The sequence below is a fragment of the Phoca vitulina genome, unplaced genomic scaffold, assembly GCF_004348235.1.
Source record: "Phoca vitulina isolate PV1807 unplaced genomic scaffold, GSC_HSeal_1.0 scaffold94, whole genome shotgun sequence".
In the NCBI taxonomy this organism is placed as follows: Eukaryota; Metazoa; Chordata; class Mammalia; order Carnivora; family Phocidae; genus Phoca; species Phoca vitulina.
In genome coordinates, this window is record NW_022589797.1 from 2182904 (window position 1) to 2201196 (window position 18293).

The window sequence follows — 18293 nt, forward strand, 5'->3', positions numbered from 1 at the left end:
ATTTGAACAAAGGAAAACAAATTCAAACAAAGATTTATGTAATTGGGATGTCAGGGGTGGAGCTGACTGTAGGTTCTTAAAAAATGTCATCTCTTAGGTCTGGTTTTCCTCTCTGCGTAGCTCCTTCCACTCACATGCTGCTGCACGCTGAACCTACCACTGCATTTGCACTAAGGCCACACTTCCCACCAACTGTTCTTAGCCAATGACTGAGCACATCAGCCTTAACTAAGGCAGGCCAGTCCTGCAAGATGGAGGACTCCTTTGGCAGCTTCCTTTGGCTTAACGATCTCCCATTGGCCTTGCCAAAATTTTCTTTGGACTGAATGGCCATCTGAGACTCTTCTTACCCAACCTTTCTTTTTTCTGCCTCTCTTATACAAGGGGACAGACCTGTATCATGTTCTGATAGGTCTCTCACCCTTCTCTGGTTCCCTCCCCATTTTCCCTCACAGGAGTTCATCTTGCTCCCACCACAGATCTCTTGTGTATCTAGTTTTATCTTGAATTCTCTCCTTAGATGATTCAACCAATACACATGGCCCAAGAAAACAGGTGGTAAGATGGGATTCTGGATATGGTTCACCTGTTTCTCAGTGGGTAAAGATTATTCCCTCCTGGGTGATATGTGAAGTATGAATAGTCCCTGGTACACAGTGGTGTACTGTGTACACCTGTACAACTGGGCCAGTTGCTACTGGGAAAAATTCCTGGTTGAGAGGATTGACTTTGCTAATTTTTTGACTTTGATTCAGTCATTTGAAAGATATGGGGAGAACAATGCATACAAAGACAGTGGAGTTGGTTGGCTACTGCTAAGCTGAATGGACACTCACTTTGCAGAGGGATGAGAATCAGAAGGCTATTAAATAGTTAAAGTCTAAGTATGAGAACCCTTATACACTGCAGTGGAAGAGAGGACATAGCTGAGCAGCAAACAGATGATCTGATTAGAATGGCAGAGCTCCAGAAACATTTTTTAAAAGATTTATTTATTTATTTTAGAGAGAGAGTGCTTGAGTGTGCATGTGAGTGGAGGGAAGGGGGAGGGGCAAATGGAAGGAGAGAATCTCAAGCAGACTCCCTGCTGAGTGTGGAGCCCAACATGGGTCTTGATCCCACGACCCTAAGATCATGACCTGAGCCAAAACCAAGAGTCAAATGCTTAACCAACTGAGCCACCCAGGTGCCCCAAACTCCAGAGACATTTAAATTATCAGTCAAGGCAGGTCTGTTATGCTAAGGTAAGAGTCCTGGCTGGGAAAACCTGGGACCCTGATTTATGGGATAGGGACATCTGAATGAATGCTTCTAAAGAACTCCCCTCAACTCTTAAGAATTTGCAAAGGTGGCCTACTCTTCTATGGTAAGAGCTAGCACTTTTGCACTGATAGACATTGTATTATAATATAAGTTGTATAATCCCTTCTCCCATAAGGCAGCAGGTGCCCCCTCAGCAGCCCTATCTCCTCTCCTGGCCGGTAGGTCAATAACTTAGGGTTAAATACTAGCACAACCTGGCCAGGGAAATGCTGGACCTGGTAAGAGAGGAAAGATGTTATACACTGAAGGAACTGCAAGAATTAGCTAGCAGAAGCATGGTGGTATACCTGGGATTGTATTTTGAGGGTATTTTATAAGGGGGTTAGACTGTAAGACTGGATAATCAGGAATTCATAGACTTATAGACCATTTTTTGAGGTCACAGGATTTAACACATTGGCAAGAACCCTAGAGGATGAGGTGGTTCTTAGAGTCTTTAAGAGAGGAATGGCCAATGTTGAATGAAGTAGAAATGCTTGAGCTATCCTGGCAGATAGTAGAAGGAATAAAGAGGCTAAGGAAAGTGGGCAAGCAGGAATGGCTGTGTTATGTGAGGCCACAAAACATACCAGTTGATTTTGTTCTATGGGAGGGCTCAGAAGACACACCATTCATGAGGCCATCAGGAAAGCAGTAGTGGGAATAGCATCAGCATCATTAGTGGTGGCTCTTCTCTGCAGGTCAGGCCTGATTGTAGAAGAGGTGGTTACAAAGTGGGGCTCATTAATATCCGTAGGGATGATGACTTTCAATGTAATAGAGGCTGCAATAATTATAATGACCTTCAAGATCTGAGGGTACAGCCAAGGGACTTGAGCTGCACAGAATTGTAGAGATGGTAATAGAGCATGATGTCTCTGGCAGAAAAAGAAGTAGCAATACCATGGCAAGTACATACTATTCCCCTAGTTCTTTTTTGAAAGGTACCTCTGACAGTTTACTTGGGTGATTGTATACTGGGGAGGATAAACTCCTGAGACATTTTGAGAACTATTAGACACACAGTCTGAGTTGTCACTGATACCTGGAGACCCAAAGCATCATTATAGTTCTAATAAAAGGGAGGGCCTACAGGGACTGAGTAATAAATTAAGTCCTCAGTAAAGTCTGCTCAGAATGGGCCTGCTAGGTTAGTGGAGGCACCCAGTGGTCATTTTGTCTGTTCCTGATTGCATTGATATACTTGAATGTTAGAATAAGCCTCACATTAGGTTCTTAGTCTGTAGGGTAAAAGATAGAATGAGGAAAGCCAAGTAGAAACCTTTGAAACTGTTCCTTCACCTTCCTTCCTTTCCCAGCCAAGATAGTAAATCAGAAACAATATCACATCCCTGGAGAATGACTGAAGACTATTGCTGGCTTAAACAAGCAGTAGCCTTCATCATATCTACTGTGCCAGATATGGCCTAATTGCTAGAGCAGATCGATAAGTCTTCAGATATATGATATATGGCCATTGATCTGACAAAAGCAATTCTTTTCAATTTCAATCAGGAAAGAGGATCAGGAACAGTTTGTATTCATGTGAGATGACCAACAGTATTCATTTATACTTTGGGCTCAGGGCTATGTCAAATTTCCTGCCCACTGTCATAATATAGTTTGATGAGATCTGGACTGCCTAGGTATTCCACAGAACCATCACACTGATCCATTTCATCGATGGCATGCTGATGTGCTCCAGATGGTGGGAGATAAATCCTACAAAGATTAAGGAACCTGCCATTTCAATGAAAGTTTTAGGAATCTAATGGTCAAGAGTATGTTGGGATAGCTCTCCAAAGTAAAAAATTGCAGCATCTTTTATTCCCTACCACAAAGATGGAAGCACAGTGCCAGTAGTCCTCTTTGAGTTCTGGAAGCAATATATTATACACCTACGATCATTGCTTTGGTTCATATACCAGATAACATGGAAGGTTGCCAGCTCTGAGTGAGACCTGGAAAAGAAAAGGGCTCTGCCAATAGGATCTGGAGAACCCTCTGGTGTTGGAAGTGTTGATGATGGGAAAAGATGCAGTATGGAGATTTTGTTAAGCTATAGTGGGAGAATCACAGTGCAGACCTTTACAATTCTGACTATTGCTGCCTCTGAATGTTCAACTTGTCAACATTAGAGATCAATGCTGAGCCCTTGATGGGGCACTGTTCTTTGAGGAAGCCAACCAGCTACTTGGTGGCAAGTCAACTACATTGGGCCTTATCTATAATGGAAGGGCCAGTGGTTAGGGATAGGTGAATAGGGATAGATGGGATAGGTGACTTGTTTTGGGTATGAGTTTGCATTTCCTACCTGTAGTGCCTTGACCACCATCACTATTTAGGGGCTTATGGAATGCCTAATCTACAAGCAGGATTTTCACACAGCTTAGTATCCAAACATGGAACCCCCTTCACAGTAGAGGATATGTGAAGTGGGCATGGGCCCACTGGTCATATATTGCACCATCCAGGGGCAGCTGGCCTTAGAAAATGTTGGAACAGTCTTTTAAAGGCACAGCTAAAGTGCCAACTTTGTAATAACCCTCTAAAAGGATAAGAAATATATAGAGAAAATTTTGGTGCTAGGTCCCCAATGGGAAGAATACACAGGTCTGGGAACCAAGGGGTGCAAGCAGGAGTAACTCCATTTACCAATTACTCACAATGACCCAACAGGGGATTTTGTATTTTCTGTTCCTGCAGCTCTGAGCTTTGCAAAGTTGGAGGTCCTGATTCCCTAAGAAGGTGTAATTCTTGCTAGGGGATGCTGCAAAACTCCCACTGAACTATAAGCTATGGCTGCCATGAGGACAATTTTGGATTCCTTGTATCCAGGGACCAGCCTGAGAGAAGAGGTGTCACCAATATTGGCAAAGGTAGTTGACCCTGATCAGCAGGAAAAGGTAAGGCTGCTTTTATACAATAGGGACAGGGAGGGAATATGTGTGGAATCTATGTGATGCAGTTGGGTGTCTCCTGGTATTCCCTTGTCCCATTGAATGGACACATGCAGCAACTCCAGCCTGAGAAGGGTGTGATTACTAACTATATGATTACCAGACCCTTCAGGAATGAAGGCTCAGGTCACACCACCAGGTAAGCCACCAAGACCAGCCAAGGTGACAGATGACAGTGAGGAGAATTTAGAATGGAGAAGGCAGAGTATGAGTATCAGTTGCAGGCCTGAAATCAACAGCAGTGATGAGGGCTGTAATTCATTCCACTAAACCTGGCCCTTCCTCAAGAAGAAAGGCCCCTGGGAACCAAGGTGGAACTGCTCCACAATCCCCTGTAGAGAGGGAGATGTGTACAACTATGAGAATGTGCCTCTCAGATCTCCTACTGTGGGGGGCATAATTGACTGATGTCCCCAACTGCTATATTCTAAATACAACACTGCATTTGCTCTGAGGCTGTTTCCTGCGGTCTCTTTTAGCCAGTGAGGTGCACAGCAGGGATATTGCAGCAGGCCCATTCCTGTGAGACAGAGGACTCCTCTGGCTGATGGTTTTGGCCCGAGAAAATTTCTGAAAGCTTCATGGCAGTCTAAGGCTCTTCCTATCCTACCTTCTTTCCGTTTCTCCTTCCTATGGGTCAGATGTGTATCATTGTCTGACAGATCTCATCCTTCCCCAGCTCCCTCTCCATTTTCTTTCATAAGCATTCCCACCAATTTCTTGCAAGTCTGATCTGATCTTGGTGTTTACTTCTTGGAGGACCTGAATGAACACAGGTAGGTATAAATTTACCCATTGTATAGATGAAGAAACTATGCTTCAGAGAAGTTAAGTAACCTGCACAAAGTTATACAGCCACTTAGTGGCAGAGCAATGATTTAAATCCAAGATTATCTGGCTTCAAAGCCTGTGTGCCTAAATTTCATATTCCTGTTTTCCTGCCTCTGCCCTTTCTGTTTGCTTCATTCTCCCTTAGCCTCCTGGAAAAGCTTTTGAATATTCCAGTCTGTCTCTACCTTGCAAAGGTAGGAGGGGTTTTTGACTACACTTGTACCAGAATGTGAAAGGAAGAACATTTGTATTCCTGGGGTCTGTGACAGTTCTTGAAGTTAAAGAGTCTCCCTGGGGAAAGAGAATCTCAGAAAACACAGTTGGAGCAGCTTTGCTGAGCTTGCCCTTTGCTGCCTGGAAAGTCTCCTTGGAGAGTTAAATTATGAAAGAGTTAAATTTTGTTTTATAAGAGAAACCATATGCCTTTATACTTGTTATCTTATTAGAACATGTCTCTCCACACAAAATCATCTATGATTTTATAAGGTTTCCTCTTTTTTATTAAATAAAACACAAAATTTTAATGGTTAACACTGAAATGAAAACCAAGGGCTATCTGGATTTTGTGGCCCAGGTGCTGTGCCTATGGAATTCATTCACCTTTTCCTGATCAGTTTCTCTGTTCTCCTTTCTAGCAAAACTCTTACCTGTCTCCACTGCCTCTCTTCCCATTCTTTGTTGAATTCCCACATCATTTCCTACCGTTCCAAAGAGAATGTTCTTGTGAAGGTCCCTGGTGGCCTTTAGGTTATGAAGTTCAACTTTCATTTTCTCAGTTCCCATCTTGCTTGTCCTCCAGGCAATATTAACATACTTGATCACTCCCTCTTACCTTAAAAATGGTCTTTGTCTTCACCTATCTTTGGAGACCCACATTTCCCTGGTTTTCTGCCATATCATGAACTGCTCTTTCTCAAAATATAAATTTTTTTAGAGAGGGGGAGTGAGGGTGGGAGGAGCAGAGGGAGAGGCAAAGAGAGAATCTTTTTTTAAAAATTCAATTTAATTAACATATAGCGTTATTATTAGTTTCAGAGGTAATTTAGTGATTCATTAGTTGCATATAACACCCAGTGCTCATTACATCAAGTGCCCTCCTAAATGCCCATCACCCAGTTATCCCATCCCCCCCACCACCTCCCCTCCAGCAACCCTCAGTTTTTTTCCTAGAGTTAAGAGTCTCTTATAGTTTGTTTCCCTCTCTGTTTTTGTCTTATTTTTCCTTCCCTTCCCCAAGTTCATTTGTTTGGTTTCTTAAATTCCATATATGAGTGAAATCATATATTTGTCTTCCTCTGACTGACTTATTTCACTTAGCATAATACCCTCTAGTTCCATCGATGTTGCAGATGGCAAGATTTCATTCTTTTTAATGGCTGAGTAATATTCCTCTGTGTGTGTGTGTGTGTGTGTGTGTGTGTGTGTGTGTGTGTGTGTACACCACATCTTCTTTATCCATTCATCTGTCAGTGGACATCTGGGCTCTTTCCATATTTTGGCTATTGTGGACATTGCTGCTATAATCACTTCAAATCACTGTGTTTGTATCCTTTGGATAAATACCTGATAGTGCAATTGCTGGGTCATAGGGTAGCTCTATTTTTAACTTTTTGAGGAACTTCCATACTGTCTTCCAGACAGTATGTCTGTCTTCCAAACTGCTGACCAATTTGCATTCCCACCAACAGTGTAAGAGGGTTCCCCTTTCTCCACATCCTTGCCAACTTCTGTTGTTTCCTGAGTTGTTAATTTTAGCCATTCTGACCAGTGTGAAGTGGTATCTCATTGTGGTTTTGATTTGTATTTCCCTGATGCCGAGTGATGTTGAGTATTTTTTCAAGTGTCTATTGGCCATTTGTATGTCTGGGAAAGAGAATCTTAAGGAGGTTCCACACCCAGCACAGAGCCTGACATGGGGCTCAATCTCACGACCCTGAGATCATGACCTGAGCTGAAATCAAGAGTTGGATGCTTAACTGACTGAGCCACCCAGGCACCCCTCATATTTCTTATTTATTGGAGTGCTCTAGAACTCAGGCCTCACCCTATCAGGGGTTGGCAGACTACTTCTATATTGGGCCAGATACTAAATATTTTTTGTTTTGTGGCCATATGTCCTCTGTTACTACTACTCAAGAAGCCCATTATCTGTGGTTTCCATTACTCGCAGTCTGGAAGCAGATGATCCTCCTGATGCAGCATCAGAATGTCAATAGTAGCTTAACAGTATGTCACAATGCTTATGTCATTTATCTCATTTCCTCTCATCATGTAGGCATTTTATCATCTCACATCATTACAAGAAGAAGGGAAAATACATTACAATAAAATATTTTGAGAGAGATCACATTCATAAACCTTTTATTACAGTATATTGTTACAATTATTCTATTTTATTATTAGTTATTTTTGTTGATCTCTTAGTGTGCCTGATTTTTATTTTTAAATATTAAAAAAAATTTTTTTTAAAGATTTTATTTATTTATTTGACAGAGAGAGACACAGTAAGAGAGGGAACACAAGCAGGGAGATGAGAGAGGGAGAAGCAGGCCTCCCGCCGAGCAGGGAGCCCGATGCGGGGCTCGATCCCAGGACCCCGGGATCATGACCCGAGCCGAAGGCAGATGCTTAATGACTGAGCCACCCAGGCGCCCCAAATATTTAAAATTTTTTAAAAAGACATTTATTTTAGAGAGAGAGTGTGAGCAGTGGGAGGGGCAGGGGGAGAAGGAGAGAGAGAATCTCAAGCAGACTCCCCACTGAGTGCAGAACCCGACATGGGGCTCCATCTCACCACCCCAAGATCATGACCTGAGCTGAAACCAAGAGTTGGATGCTTAACTGACTGAGTCACCAAGGCGCCCCATCTTCTGCCCATTTCTTAACTGGATTACTTATTTATTGGGTGTTGACTTTGATAAGTTATTTATAGATTTTGGATACTAACCCTTTATCTGATATGTCACTTGCAAATATTTTCTCCCATTCTGTAGGCTGCCTTTTAGTTTTGTTGATTGTTTCTTCATTTTGCAGGAGCTTTTTATCTTGATGAGGTCCCAATAGTTCATTTTTGCTTTTGTTTCCCTTGCCTCTGGCAACGTGTCTAGTAAGAAGTTGTTGCAGCTGAGGTCAAAGAGGTTGCTGCCTGTGTTCTCCTCTAGGATTTTGATGGTTTCCTGTCTCACATTTAGGTCTTTCATCCATTTTGAGTTTATTTTTGTATATGGTATAAGAAAGTGGTCCAGTTTCATCTTCTGCATGTGGCTGTCCAGTTTTCCCAACCCCATTTGTTGAGACTATCTTTTTTCCATTGGATATTCTTTCCTGCTTTGTCGAAGATTAGTTGATCATAGAGTTGTGGGTCCATTTCTGGGTTCTCTCTCTGTTCCATTGATCTGTGTGTCTGTTTTTGTTCTAGTACCATGCTGTCTTGATGACTACAGCTTTGTAATATAGCTTGGGGCGCCTGGGTGGCTCAGTTGGTTAAGCGACTGCCTTCGGCTCAGGTCATGATCTCAGGGTCCTGGGATCGAGCCCCGCATCGGGCTCCCTGCTTGGCGGGAGGCCTGCTTCTCCCTCTCTCACTCCCCCTGCTTGTGTTGCCTCTCTCGCTGTCTCTTTCTCTGTCAAAAAAAAAAAAAAAGTAATATAGCTTGAAGTCCAGAATTGTGATGCCTCCGGCTTTGCTTTTTTTTTTTTTTTTTCAAGATTGCTTTGGCTATTTCACATACAAGTTTTAGGATTGTTTGTTCTAACTCTGTGAAAAATGCTGGTGGTATTTTGATAGGGATTGCATTAAATGTATAGATTGCTTTGGGTAGCACATGCACCCCAGTGTTTCTACCAGCATTATCAACAATAGCCAAACTATGGAAAGAGCCCAAATGTGCATCAGCTGATAAATGGATAAAGAAGATGTGGTAGGGACGCCTGGGTGGCTCAGTTGGTTAAGCATCTGCCTTCAGCTCAGGTCATGATCCCAGGGTCCTGGGATTGAATCCCGCATCGGGCTCCCTGCTCAGTAGGGAGTCTGCTTCTCCCTCTGCCTGCCACTCCCCCTGCTTGTGCTCTCTCTCTCTCTGACAAATAAATGAATAAAATCTTTAAAAAAAAAAGATGTAGTTTACACAATATTACTCAGCCATCAAAAAGAATGAAATCTTGCCATTTGCAATGACGTGGATGGAGCTAGAGTGTATTATGCTAAGCGAAATAAGTCAGTCAGTGAAAGACAAATACCATATGATTTCACTCATATGTGGAATTTAAGAAACAAAACAGATGAACATGGGGAAGGGGGGAGAAAAGGGAGAGAGGGAAGCAAACTATAAGAGACTCTTAACGATAGAGAACAAACTGAGGGTTGATGGAGGGAGGTGGGTGGGGGATGGGCTGAATGGGTGATGGGTATGAAGGAGGGCGCTTGTGATGAGCACTGGATGGTATATGTAAGTGATGAATCACTAAATTCTACACCTGAAGCCAATTTTACCATATATGTTAACTACAATTTAAATAAAAACTTGAAATTTAAAAAATGAAATTCAGGGATTTTGAAAGGCTCAAGTCTCAGTCCGTACTATTTTTCTGATTAATGTCAGCATTCAGCCTTTGCTAATCACCTGGGAGTAGGAAATGTATAGGGGTGGGGAGGAGAAGAACTTCAGCAGCTGGGGGTAGCTTCTTCGTAGGGTCTGAGAAAGAGGGCGGTTACTTTATTTGTTGAGATGTGGTGATTAAACCCCCAAAGTGAATTTTGAGAGACAGCTGCACATAGAAAAGAGATGATTAAAATTAATTACTGTTGTTGGAGATGTTTTGCATTTCTACAGCAGTTTGTATTTACTCAGAATTTTGTAATCACTTATTAACTCTCCCTCACCAGAGCCTTGTGACATAGGCAACATTACTACAAATGTTTGTTTTTATCTTCTGGGAAGAAATATGAGCTGCCTTGGCCACAGATTAGGATTAAGGAATCAAAATCCTTACTGCAGCTCTTTCACTCACTGTGTGATTTTGAGAATCCAAAGGCAGAAGGCAGAACTTGAACATTGTCTTACTCTATAATTTTATTATGAAGAACAACTCATAAAGATGGATCAGGGGTTTTGTAAATTAAAAAAGATATAGGTAGGGGCACCTGGGTGGCTCAGTTGGTTAAGTGTCGGACTCTTGGTTTCGGCTCAGGTCGTGATCTCAGGGTCATGAGATGGAGCCCTGCATTGGGCTCCACGCTCAGTGCAGAGTCTGCTTCAGATTTTCTCTCTCCCTCTCCCTCTGCGCCTCCCCCCAGGATCCGATCTCAGGGTCATGAAATCAAGCCCTGAGTCGGGCTCCTCACTCAGCCAGAAGTCTGCTTCTCCCTCTCCCTCTGCCCCTCTTCCTGTGCACATACTCTTTCTCTCTCTCTCAAATAAATAAATCTTTACAAAAAAGATATATGTAGCTATGTAATAATACTAATCTCTCAAATTCATTTGCCTCCAGGTTTTTAAAAAATAAAATTAATAGTACCTATATCATATTTTTACGTATCAAGTATTTAGCCTAGTGCCTTGTATATTAATAAATGCTTAATAAACATTACCCCTTATCAATACTGTAATAAGACCCATATAATGTATGCATTCTTTTTGCTTCCATTTGATTACATTAGTGTTCCTGTCTTTGGATAAAGATGCATGCAGACATACATTCACTTACTCAGCAATATTTACTGAGTGACTACCATTTGCCATGCAGTGTTGCTGGAGCTAGGGATACAGTGGTAAACAAGAAGGACTTCCTGATCTCACAAAGTTTATATTTTGGTAGGAGGGAGAGGACTCACATTATCATGGTGGTGGGTTTACATTCCAGTGGGAGTTATCTTGATAGAGAGGATAGAAGCATGATGAGGGTATATTTAGAAAATATGTGGGAAACTCATTTCTGACTTTTATATAAAAATAGTTTTTTATTATAGCAGTAGGTTAAGTATTTATAAGCTATTCATTTTTATAAAAGTATTTAAATGTATAATTATATGTTTTATTTTAAAAATAAATATACTTATGAATTTAGAAAATTTTGAAAAGCAAGTATTATTTTATTTATGATTATGTAAATAATACTGTTGAAATTTTTAAAAATAGAAGAATTATCCATAATTTCACTACAATATTATTCTTTTTAAATTGCCTTAGCATATATTTGTATATAGTTTATTCAGCATACATTTCCTAAGCATTTTCTCATGCTGTTTCAGCATGGAAAAAAATGGGCTGTTTCCTGACATTCGGTCATGGCTTGGGGCCACAGACAGTGCAGTGGGATGGCAGCAGTGGGAGGGAATAACACATAAAGGCATTCTGAACTTAGCCCAGAGCCTGCTTTGAAGAGATGAGATAAAGAGAGAGGCATATTGGCTATGCTGAAAAGATGAGTAGACAGAAGCAGGATTCAATCCCTGGGATATGTCAGGTGCCTGAAGACCAGAGAGAAGGTTCTGGAATTAGAGAGGAGCCTCAGATTCTCGCTGTTGCCTTCTCAAACTTAGGTGATTTCTGGAGAAATACTACCCCTGCAACATAGACTTGCACTTTTCTTTCTGTTAGGATATTGGGGCTATGGATTGAGATGCAAGCCAGAGTCCCTTCCAAGATAATTTTGAAACAAGTTAATTTTGAGTTCTATAGGTCATGGATTTGGCCTCTTGCTTTCTTTTCCTGCTGCCACCAATATCTTCTTAGGCTGGGTTCTTGCCTAGATACATCTAAATTGGGATGCAGTTTCCTAATGTATTCCTTACTCTTCAGAAGCTGAAAGGAGTTTATGAACAATTTTTAGATTTTTAGCGTTAGAATAGAGTTATAAAATTGAAAAAGATGTCAAAAAGATCATCTGGGAAGTTCCTCTGCATGTCGCTGGCCCTGTCTGAAAAGTTTATTAGTTTCTTTGTTCTGCTTAAAATGTTAGCTCCCTAATGGCAAAATTACATAAAATAAGAACAACAGTCACATAATTATTAGAAATCTTCATAAGTACCAGGAGTAAATGTCCCTGATCTTTATGGGAATATGTTTAGGGCTCTTCTGCTTCCTTCTAGCCACTTTCCTGAGATACTACCTTGATTCTGCTCTGGATGTGAGCACTAGCTGCAAAACCCTAAGGGTTTTTTTTTTTTAATTTTTATTTATGTATTTAGTTCCAGTATAATTACTGTACAGTGTTATATTAATTTAAGGTGTACAGTACAGTGATTCAACAATCCTATACATTACTCAGTGCTCATCAAGATACGTGTACTCTTGGGGCACCTGGCTGGCTCAGTTAGTAGAGTATGTGACTGTTGGTCTCGGGGTTGTGAGTTTGAGCCCCATGTTGTGTTGTGTTGAGATTACATAAAAATAAAATCTAAAAAATAAAAAAGGATATGTGTATGCTTAATCCCCTTCATCTCTTTCACCCATTCCCTAACCCATCTCCTCCCACCCCCTGTAATCACCAGCTTGTTTTGTATATTTAGGAGTCTGGTTCTTTGTCTCTTTTTTCTTTGTTTGTTTTGTTTTTTAAATTCCACATATGAGTAAAATCATACGGTATTTGTCTTTATCTGATGGACTTCTTTCGCTTAGCACTATACCTTCTAGATCCACCCATGTTGCTGCAAATGGCAAGATTTCATTCTTTTTTATGGCCGAGTAACATTCCATTATATATTTAAACCATACCTTCTTTATCCATTCATTTATTGTTGGACACTTGGGTTGCTTCCATAATTTGGCTATTGTAAATAATTCTTCAGTAAACATAAGGGTGCATATATCTTTTTGAATTAGTGTTTTTGTATTCTTTGGGTAAATACCCAATAGTGGGATTATTGAATCATATAGTGATTTTATTTTTAATTTTTTGAGGAACCTCCATACTGTTTTCCATAGTGGCTGTAGCAGTTTATATTCCTACCAACAGTGCATGAGGGTTCCTTTTTCTCCACATCCTCACAAAACTTATTTCTTGGGGTGCCTGGGTGGCACAGTCAATTAAGCATCTGACTGTTGGTTTTGGCTCAGGTTGTGATCTTAGGGTCGTCAGACCAAGCCCTGAGTAGGGCTTCACACTGGGTGTGGAACCTGCTTAAGATTCTCTCTCTCTCTCCCTCTGCCCCTCCCCCCCACTCCCTCCCTCTCTCTCTCAAATAAATAAATAAATCTTTAAAAAACTTGTTATTTCATGTTTTTGATTTTAGCCATTCTGACAGGTGTGAGGTGATAGCTCATTGTGGTTTTGATTTGCCTTTCCCTGATGATGAGTAATGTTCAATTTTTTCATGTCCGTTGGCCATCTGTATGTCTTCTTTGGAGAAATGTCTGTTCATGTCTTCTACCCATTTTTTTAATTGGGTTATTTGTTTTTTGGGTGTTGAGCTGTAGAAGTTCTTAATGTATTTTGGATACTAACTCTTTCTCAGATGTATCATTTGCAAATATTTTCTCCCATTCAGTAGGTTGTCTTTTTGTTTTGTTGATTGTTTCCTTTGCTGTGCAGAAGCTTTTTACTTTGATGTAGTCCCAAGAGTTTATTTTTTGCTTTTATTTCCCTTGCCTTAGGAGGCATATCTAGAAAAAACCTTCCAAGATTTTTTATTCTAGACATGAGGCCCACAGGATTCCTGGTGCCTCCTTTAATGGAGAGGCATCCATGCTCTGCCCTTCTGTTGGAAAATCCTGTAAGGGTAAAGAACAAGAGAACATTTCAGGAGAATACTCCCAGATGATGTCTCTGATCTCAGGTTCTTTCCATTTTACCAAAGGAAAAGTCAACCTGGTCATCCTCTGATACAAAGAGACCCAGGTATAAGTCCACCGTAGCACTTAAGTATGCTGAGAAACCTGTACAAAACATAGGTCATCTTAGGCACTGAGAATTTAGACTTCAGGCTTGGATTAAGCCCCTAGACACATTAGGGCGACAACCAACAACTTTTCAATTTTAGATGTTAATGCTAATTTCACTTGCAAAAGAGAAGTACTAAAATAGTATTATGATTTTAACAGTAGAAATGTAGGAGTATGAAATTTGTAATGTTATAGACAAATTAAGCATGAAAGGCAAATACCACATCAGAGTGGGCTGGGTATCCAGATTTCAGCTGAAATTCTCTGAAAGGGTTACAAATGGCTAGCTAGTTCCACTGACTAAAGGGCCCTAATGTTAGGAGAAGGAGGAGGTAAAAAGAAGATATAGAGAGAAGGTGAGGCAGTTTTAATGTTTGTGACATCTTCTTAGTTCTTCTCAGGAGGCTGTTCATGGATTTGAATATTTATAGTAGTGTATTCTCTCACTGGAGTATGGGTACTTGAGAGTTAATAACTGTTACTTGGGTGGTTAATACAGACTGCTGCTTATGATGACTGTGATAACTTGAAGACTATCTTAGTATGCTTGGGCTTCTATATCAAAAAACAATAGACTGGGTAGCTTATAAGCAACAGAAATTAATTCTCACAGTTCCGGGGCTGGGAAGTCCAAGATTAAGGTGCTGGTAGATTCAGTGTCTTGTGAGGGCTGCTTCCTGGCTGTCTTCTTCTTCTTCTTTTTTTTTTTTTAATTTTTTTATTGTTATGTTAATCCCCATACATTACATCATTAGTTTTAGATATACTGTTCCATGATTCATTGTTTGTGTATAACACCCAGTGCTCCATTCAGTACGTGCCCTCTTTAATACCCATCACCAGTCTAACCCATCCCCCCACCCCCCTCCCCTCTAGAACCCTCAGTTTGTTTCTCAGAGTCCATAGCCTCTCATGGTTCGTCTCCCCCTCCAATTTTCCCCCCTTCATTTTTCCCTTCCTGCTATCTTCTTCTTTTTTTTTTTTTAAACATATAATGTATTATTTGTTTCAGAGGTACATAATAGAGCCTAGAAGCCTCCATGATATTATGGCCCTGCCTACCTCTCCAATACCTGTAGCACCATTCTAGTTTAACCAGTTATTATAATAATAAACTAATATTTATTGAACAATTACTCTCCTCACAAACATCCTATGTGGTAGGTATAAATGAGGAAACCAAGGTCCAGAGAGGTTATGTAAATTATCCAAGGTCACACAGCAAGTGGAGGGTATAGCTGGGATTCAAATCCAGGCCATTTTACTTTGGAACCTGGACTCTTCACCACCACGCTGTACTGCTTGTTTCACTTCCTCATGTGCAAGCTCTTTCCACTTCAACACCTTTGGGTTTTTTTGTTTGTTTGTTTTGTTTTTTTAAAAACCACTTCCTTTAATATACAAGAAACACATGAGACACAAAGAGAGCCCAAGAAAGCGTTCAGTCCCCGAGCTGGGAGTTTAAGGGGGGGTTGAAGACAACAAGCCTTTCCAGTCTCCCAGGGAAAGATGGGGTTGAGGGGATGCAACATCACTAGGCCCCCGGTGAAGCCAGTGCTGGGGCCATACTCGGCCTAGTTCTCCACCAAGTTTGGAAAGTGCTGATTTTCCTGGTCCTGGTCCTGGCCCTGCTCCCACACTCGGCCTCCAGTTTTCAGAAGTCATCCAGTTCCCAGAATGGCCCCTTCCTTTAGCTCCTTAGCATTGTCACTCAGGGGAGAAGGCCGCTTACCCTGTCGTGGTGTCAGGGTTCCAGGGGAGTTGTCATCCTGTAGGATTGTGAGGGGAGATCTCCCTAGTAGTACCTTGCCATTTGCTTTCCGTATATTGTGCTTAGAACCTGAAGATCGGGAAGTCTCAGGGTCTCTCAAGGGCTTGTCCGAGCCCTGGCTGGCTATGGGGGTTTCTGAGGGTTGTCCTGCTTCCTCCTTGGAGAACACCTGCTTGGAGGGGAGCTCAGTCTGGCTCCAGGGTGACATCTGGTCCTCAAGGGAAAACTGGGTGCCCAGAGGCAAGTCCAATTCAGAAGATGAAGTTGCTTCTAAGGGCAGAACAGGCTCTGGGGGCAGATTCGATTTGGGGGCTTTGGTCTCAAATACTTCACTCAGCTGTTTCACCAGTGGGCTTGGGGGTTCTCCGCTGCTGGTCTTCATAGGTGTCCGCGCAATGCCAAGGGTAGGAGAGCGGGAATCTGAGTCTTGGGCCTGATTGGGACCCTCCAGCTGCTCCCCTGCTGGTAGGTTTGGCTGTGGAGAGCTCTCCACCTGGATGGGAGTGCGCAGGATGCCGGCACTAGGTGAATGGGGGTCCGCCACTCAGGCCAGAAGCTTGTTGTGTGGCAGAGGCCACACTGGAGTGACTGGGGCGCTCTTGGCTGAGCCCATCTCAACCAGGAAGAATAAAGTGGGGCAGGGCCCGGCCTGGGGCGAGGAGGGGACGCCAGGCCCCGATTCCTCTTTTGGGTGCACAGCAGCTCGAGCCTCCCTTTGTTTTTTTTGTTTTTTTGTTTTTTTTAAGATTTATTTATTTATTTGAGAGAGAGAGAATAGCGGGGAGGGGCAGAGGGAGAGAGAGAGTCTTAAGCAGACTCCATGCTGAGCACAGAGCTCATCATGGTTCTCGATCTCACGACCCTGAGATCATGACCTGAGCCAAACCCAAGAGTCAGATGCTTAACCGACTGTACCACCCAGGCGCCCCACTTCAGCACCTTTGTATACGTTATTACCTCTGTGTAGAATGTTTTTCTTCAAATTAACTCACTCTTTTGGTCTCAATCTAAATGTCACTTCCTCTGCAAAGCTTTCTCTGACAGCCACATCCCCAAGGTTAGGCTATGTTCCAGTGCTATACACAGTCAGAATACCCTACTTTTTCGCAAGTAGCATTTTTTGTGTGTGATTTTATATTTATTTGTGTGATAATGTAGTGCTGGTGGGAGGTTGGGTCAAGATTTTAAAACTCAGGGGCGCCTGGGTGGCTCAGTTGGTTAAGCGACTGCCTTCGGCTCAGGTCATGATCCTGGAGTCCCGGGATCGAGTCCCACATCGGGCTCTCTGCTCAGCGGGGAGTCTGCTTCTGCCTCTGACCCTCCCCCCTCTCATGTGCTCTCTCTCTCTCTCATTCTGTCTCAAATAAATAAATAAAATCTTTAAAAAAAAAAAAAAATTTTAAAACTCAAACACATACATCAAAGAAAAGTAGCTTTAAAAAAAAAAACTGATCTAATCTTACTTTCCAGCCCCTTGTTTGTATTTCTGACTTTTGTTTTGAACAGCATTAGGAAAGTTTGTTGTTTTTTTTTAAAGATTTTACTTATTTGACACAGAGAGAGAGTGCGCACAAGCAGGGGGAGTGGCAGGCAGGGGGAGAAGGAGAAGCAGGCTCCCTGCTGAGCAGAGAGCCTGATGTGGGGCTTGATCCCAGGACCCTTGGATCAGGACCTGAGCCAAAGGCAGATGCTTAACCGACTGAGCCACCCAGGTACCTCGAAAGTTCTTATACATATTGCTAAGTAGTTGTAAACGGTAACAATTTATATTTATTTACTGTCTTACAATCTCAGGATTTTCTTAAAACAGAGATATTAAAAGAGAAGCTTTGTTCCAATTTTTTAAAAAACTTCATAGTTTGGTAGTTTCCAGTTTGTTAAAAAAAAAAAAATTAGTAGAGGGCCTGTTAGAGAGTGTGTGCTATTGTGTATGTATTAAAAAAAATTTTTTTTAGGGGCGCCTGGGTGGCTCAGTTGGTTAAGCGTCTGCCTTCAGCTTAGGTCATGATCCCATGGTCCTGGGATCGAGCCCCATGTCAGGCTCTCTGCTCAGCGGGGAGCCTACTTCTCACTTTCCCTCTGCCTGCTGCTCCCCCTGCTTGTGCTCTCTTTCTCTCTCTTTGCCAAATAAATAAATAAAAATCTTTAAAAAATTTCTTTTTTTAGTATAGTTGACAGAGTATTACATTAGTTTCAGGTGTACAACAGTTATTCAACAAGTTTATATGTTATACTATGCTTTATTCTATGTTCGTAAGTATAGCTACCATCTGTCACCATTCAACGCCATTATAGTATCATTGACTGTATTCCTTATGCTGTGCCTTTTATTCCTGTGATTTACTCATTCCATAACGGGAAGCCTGTATCTCCCACTCTCCTTCACATATTTTGCCAATCCCCCCAACCCCTACGTCTTGGCAACCATCAGTTTGTTCTTTGTAAAGGTCTTTATAGGTCTGATTTTGCTTTTTGTTTGTTCATTAAAAATTTTTTTCTTCTTATTTATGTATGTATGTACGTATTTATTTATAGAGCCTATGCTTC

At 41.7% G+C, this 18293-nt stretch overlaps 1 protein-coding gene and 1 pseudogene across 7 annotated transcripts in view; one reads left to right on the forward strand and one right to left on the reverse strand.

Moving 5' to 3' along the window:
- The window catches only part of FAM205C (family with sequence similarity 205 member C), a 112778-nt gene that overhangs the window by 19115 nt on the left and 75370 nt on the right, over positions 1 to 18293 (forward strand). For all 7 annotated transcript variants that reach the window (XR_004298418.1, XR_004298419.1, XM_032396728.1 and 4 more), the window contains exon 2: positions 4009 to 4208. Coding sequence is in view for 5 of the 7 variants with exons in the window: in XM_032396728.1 (XP_032252619.1) it covers positions 4101 to 4208 (108 nt within the window). In the remaining 2 variants the exon portion in view is untranslated. The remainder of the gene's footprint in view (positions 1 to 4008; positions 4209 to 18293) is intronic.
- LOC116627081 lies at positions 15099 to 16448 on the reverse strand (annotated as a pseudogene).